At 47.3% G+C, this 5,000-nt stretch overlaps 1 protein-coding gene across 1 annotated transcript in view; it reads left to right on the forward strand.

Moving 5' to 3' along the window:
* Positions 1 to 2,422: 2,422 nt before the first annotated feature.
* LOC143291840 (rhodopsin-like) overlaps positions 2,423 to 5,000 on the forward strand; it is a 13,414-nt gene continuing 10,836 nt past the window's right edge. The window contains exon 1 of the mRNA XM_076601958.1: positions 2,423 to 2,715. Within this exon, the coding sequence (XP_076458073.1) occupies positions 2,423 to 2,715 (293 nt within the window). The remainder of the gene's footprint in view (positions 2,716 to 5,000) is intronic.

Raw genomic sequence — 5,000 nt, forward strand, 5'->3', positions numbered from 1 at the left:
AGAGCAATGGTGATGCTTCCCATTAGTCGTATTACAAGCAAGTCGTACAATGCTGTCTCTATATATAGAGGTACTGCTGGCTCTAGCACGTGTGAGAGAAAACGAAATGAAAAATGGAACAAGGTCTTTTCACTTTCTTTTTCTTTTCTTTTCTTTTTCTTCGGGCGTTAGCTGCAATTTTAAACGGCTTCTTTCACCATCTGTGATGCCAAAGCTTCCACTCATGTCCGTAAAGAAAAAGGTTTATTGATTTTCTGTAACTTCCTCCGTCGCAGTTATATATACATATACATATATACATATATATACATATATAGAGAGAGAGAGAGAGAGAGAGAGAGAATATCTACCTATCTATCTATCTATCTATATATATATATATATAGGTATGCATGTATGTATGTATACATAGAACTTAGAGGGTGAGGGCGCTGGGTGGTTTTCTTTTTCTCCTCCTCCTCCTCCTTCACTTAACTCTGTGAAGGGTCACTGGGGCATCGCACAGAACTGTGTCCACCTCCCACCTTCAGGTCTGTCGGTTATGTATCAAACCCTGGGTCTGTGCAGAGATTGTGGAGGTGGGTAAATAGACGGGAGGGGAGTGGGAGGGGACGAGGAAGGGAACGGGTGTGGTGGTGGTGGTGGTGGTGGCGGGTGGTTGTTCGCAGAGACACGTGACCCGTCGGGCTATTGTTTGTTGAAAGCTTGGATGATATCTCTCGGGGGGGGGGGGGGGGGGGGGGGGGTCCCTCTTTTTTTTCTCTTTTTTTTTTTCTTTGCTTTTTTTTTCTGTGGAAGCCGTAGCAGAATCAGTTAAACGTTGGAATTCTGATCCAGTGTTCATCAGTGATCAGTGTTGGAGGCCCCCGTTTCAGCATGATGTTGTGTCTTAGGGGAAAGTCACTTTGCTCCCATTTTCCTCCACCTCCGGCCGCTCCACAAAGATGTGAATGATCACCTGAATTCAGTTGGGGAAGGTTAAAACGGTGGAAGGAGAGAACTGGCTTCGCCTTCTTATTCACTCACTCACTCACTCATTCCCTCGACCGCTGGGGTCGTTGGGGGGACATGAGGAAGATGTCATAGCTCGCCACGCCGTTCTGTTGGCAGCTGTCGTGAGGAGATCTGGCATCGTCATTTTGGTCCATTCCTTGACGTTGTCGGACCAGCTCTTTCTCTGCCGCCCCCGTCTGCGCCCTCCCTCTACAGTCCCTTGCAGGATGGTTTTGGAGAGGGCGTCATGTCGTATGACGTAACCAAACCATGCCATCTTCTTATAGCGAGCCCTAAACACAGTGGATAGGAATTCACTGCCGCTGATGGCTTTCAAAGGCTTTGGGACCTTTAGCCTTACAATTCTTTTAGTTCATGCTTTAAATAAAAAGCAACAACACCCCTGAGAAATATGATATAAAAAGGAAACCGAGTAGTGGAGGGGGTGAAGGAATGTTTTAAAGCACAATGTGATTTGAGGCCAGCATGTATGGTACATCGCAGATAGTTGGTAATAGCACCCTAATAATAATAATGGTATTTATATAGCGCTGAATCTTGTGCAGAGACAAATCAAAGCGCTTTCGCACCAGTCATTCACACGCATGCAAAACTGAGTGAACGTGGGAGTTGCAGCCCACGACTGAAGATAGATAGATAGATAGATAGATAGATAGATAGATAGATAGATAGATAGAGGTAATTCAGTCAGTCATTTCTGATCGCCATTTTATCACACATATTCACTTTTTTCTTGTCAGTGCAATATGACGATGACATTTCAGTTATGTGTCTTTGGACTGAAAATCGCTTGGTCTGACAGTGATATACATATGTGCAAATTTCCCATTCTTTGTCATACTCTGTAAAGTAACTTTTAGCCATTACGAAATGTTTTTTCTTCTTTTTCGTTCCAGCTCTGATGTCGGCTGTTGAAAGCAAAGAAGTGAAATCTCGGAGAGAGACAATACATTTGTCTTTGACTTAGAAGAAAATCGTCTGCAACGTTTTTTTGTTGTTTTTTTTTAATACCGACCATGTGAAGAAGAGAGAGAGAGAGAGAGAGACCAAGGCCACAAGACATCGGAAATCGATCTTTCTACCATCGATCATCACCGATATTCTTCCCTGCTTTACCAGAAATGACGACGACTGTTGCTACATTATAATACAATGCTGCAACGATATATTGATTGACAAACGCTTAGCAGACAATCAACAAACAATGAAAATGAAGTGACAATGGGATGATGGAACAAAACAAAGGCTGATACAACGGCTGTGCTGTGGGTGACGACGGCTGAACACTTGTCACGGACACGAAACATATTTCAAGCGATGACCGGAAGAAAAACCACTGGATTTTTTTCTTAAAAGAAATTAAAAAAAAAAAAAAAGGAAAATGTTTTCAAAAAATCAATCAGAATTTATGTACACTGCTGTTCTGATCTACCACCGGTCAGTGGTGACGGTGACAGAGACGGTTGAAACAGTGGGAACAGAACTGCGGAGAACCTTCACTATCGGTAACCACTCCCTCCCCAGTGAAGCGAGGAGTTCGCCTTCGCACGAGCTCCCGGCCGGAAGCGAACTGAAGCACGCGCACTGGCGTGACCTTGACCCTTTGCCCAGGTGGCAGCACCTGGCGATAGGCGTCTACATGCTGCTGTTGGCGGTGACGGCCATCGTGGGCAACCTGCTTGTCGTCTGGGCCTGCGTGAGGTGAGGGCACGTCTCCTGCGTTGTGAGGACGTGCATGTAGTGTGGTGTGTTGTGTTGTCAGGACGTGCATGTAGTGTGGTGTGTTGTGTTGCGTTGTCAGGACGTGCATGTAGTGTGGTGTGGTGTGTTGTGTTGTGAGGACGTGCATGTAGTGTGGTGTGTTGCGTTGTGAGGACGTGCATGTAGTGTGGTGTGTTGTGTTGCGTTGTCAGGACGTGCATGTAGTGTGGTGTTTTGTGTTGCCAGGACGTGCATGTAGTGTATTGTGTTGCGTTGTCAGGACGTGCATGTAGTGTATTGTGTTGCGTTGTCAGGACGTGCATGTAGTGTGGTGTGTTGTGTTGTCAGGACGTGCATGTAGTGTGGTGTTTTGTGTTGTCAGGACGTGCATGTAGTGTGGTGTTTTGTGTTGTCAGGACGTGCATGTAGTGTGGTGTTTTGTGTTGTCAGGACGTGCATGTAGTGTGGTGTGTTGTGTTGTCAGGACGTGCATGTAGTGTGGTGTTTTGTGTTGTCAGGACGTGCATGTAGTGTGGTGTTTTGTGTTGTCAGGACGTGCATGTAGTGTGGTGTTTTGTGTTGTCAGGACGTGCATGTAGTGTGGTGTTTTGTGTTGTCAGGACGTGCATGTAGTGTGGTGTTTTGTGTTGTCAGGACGTGCATGTAGTGTGGTGTTTTGTGTTGTCAGGACGTGCATGTAGTGTGGTGTATTGTGTTGTGTTGTCAGGACGTGCATGTAGTGTGGTGTATTGTGTTGTGTTGTGAGGACGTGCATGTAGTGTGGTGTTTTGTGTTGTGTTGTGAGGACGTGCATGTAGTGTGGTGTTTTGTGTTGCGTTCTCAGGACGTGCATGTAGTGTGGTGTTTTGTGTTGCGTTGTGAGGACGTGCATGTAGTGTGGTGTTTTGTGTTGCGTTGTGAGGACGTGCATGTAGTGTGGTGTTTTGTGTTGCGTTCTCAGGACGTGCATGTAGTGTGGTGTTTTGTGTTGCGTTGTGAGGACGTGCATGTAGTGTGGTGTGTTGTGTTGTCAGGACGTGCATGTAGTGTGGTGTGTTGTGTTGCGTTCTCAGGACGTGCATGTAGTGTGGTGTTTTGTGTTGTCAGGACGTGCATGTAGTGTGGTGTATTGTGTTGCGTTGTCAGGACGTGCATGTAGTGTGGTGTGTTGTGTTGCGTTGTGAGGACGTGCATGTAGTGTGGTGTGTTGCGTTGTCAGGACGTGCATGTAGTGTGGTGTGTTGTGTTGCGTTGTCAGGACGTGCATGTAGCGTGGTGTTTTGTGTTGTCAGGACGTGCATGTAGTGTGGTGTTTTGTGTTGTCAGGACGTGCATGTAGTGTGGTGTGTTGTGTTGTCAGGACGTGCATGTAGTGTGGTGTGTTGTGTTGTCAGGCCGTGCATGTAGTGTGGTGTTTTGTGTTGCGTTCTCAGGACGTGCATGTAGTGTGGTGTGTTGCGTTCTCAGGACGTGCATGTAGTGTGGTGTGTTGTGTTGTCAGGCCGTGCATGTAGTGTGGTGTTTTGTGTTGCGTTCTCAGGACGTGCATGTAGTGTGGTGTTTTGTGTTGCGTTCTCAGGACGTGCATGTAGTGTGGTGTTTTGTGTTGCGTTCTCAGGACGTGCATGTAGTGTGGTGTATTGTGTTGTGTTGTGATGTGTGGCGTGGTGAATTGCGTTGCGTTGCGTTGCGTTGCGTTGTGTTGCAATGCGTTGCGTTGTGTCACATTGTATTGTATTGTATTGTATTGTATTGTATTGCGAGCGTTCAGCTGGAGGGCAGAAGAAACGCTACTAAGACTTCCTCAGAGCGTACTTCAAAGACCTGGGCGTCGACACCAACACACGTGGGAGACGCTTGCTCTGGACCGTCCAGCTTGGCGCAGCAAGATCACCGCAGGAGCCCGTGCAGCTGAAGCCAGGCGCATCACCGAGGCGCAACGAAGGCGTGCTGTGCGCAAGGCTCGAGCAGCATCTACTGCCACGACAGCACCCACTGACTTGTGTCCCACATGTGGGCGAGCCTTCAGGGCCGGCCCGGACTGGCCTCATCACGCAGTCACCTCCGGACCCACAGCCACCGATCTTCCATCTGATTTTTGAAGCCATGGTCATCTTCGAATCGGAAGGACGAACAACATTGTATTGTACTGCCTTGCGTTGCGTTGCGTTGTATTGTATTATAATGTATTGTATTGTATTGTAGCCACATTGGATTTTTCTGCCAGGAAATTAGGGAATATTTCTCTGGGAAAGGCGCGTTGTCAAAGACCGCGCCTGCGTCAA

Source organism: Babylonia areolata, chromosome 18 (genome assembly GCF_041734735.1).
Source record: "Babylonia areolata isolate BAREFJ2019XMU chromosome 18, ASM4173473v1, whole genome shotgun sequence".
NCBI classification, from domain to species: Eukaryota; Metazoa; Mollusca; class Gastropoda; order Neogastropoda; family Buccinidae; genus Babylonia; species Babylonia areolata.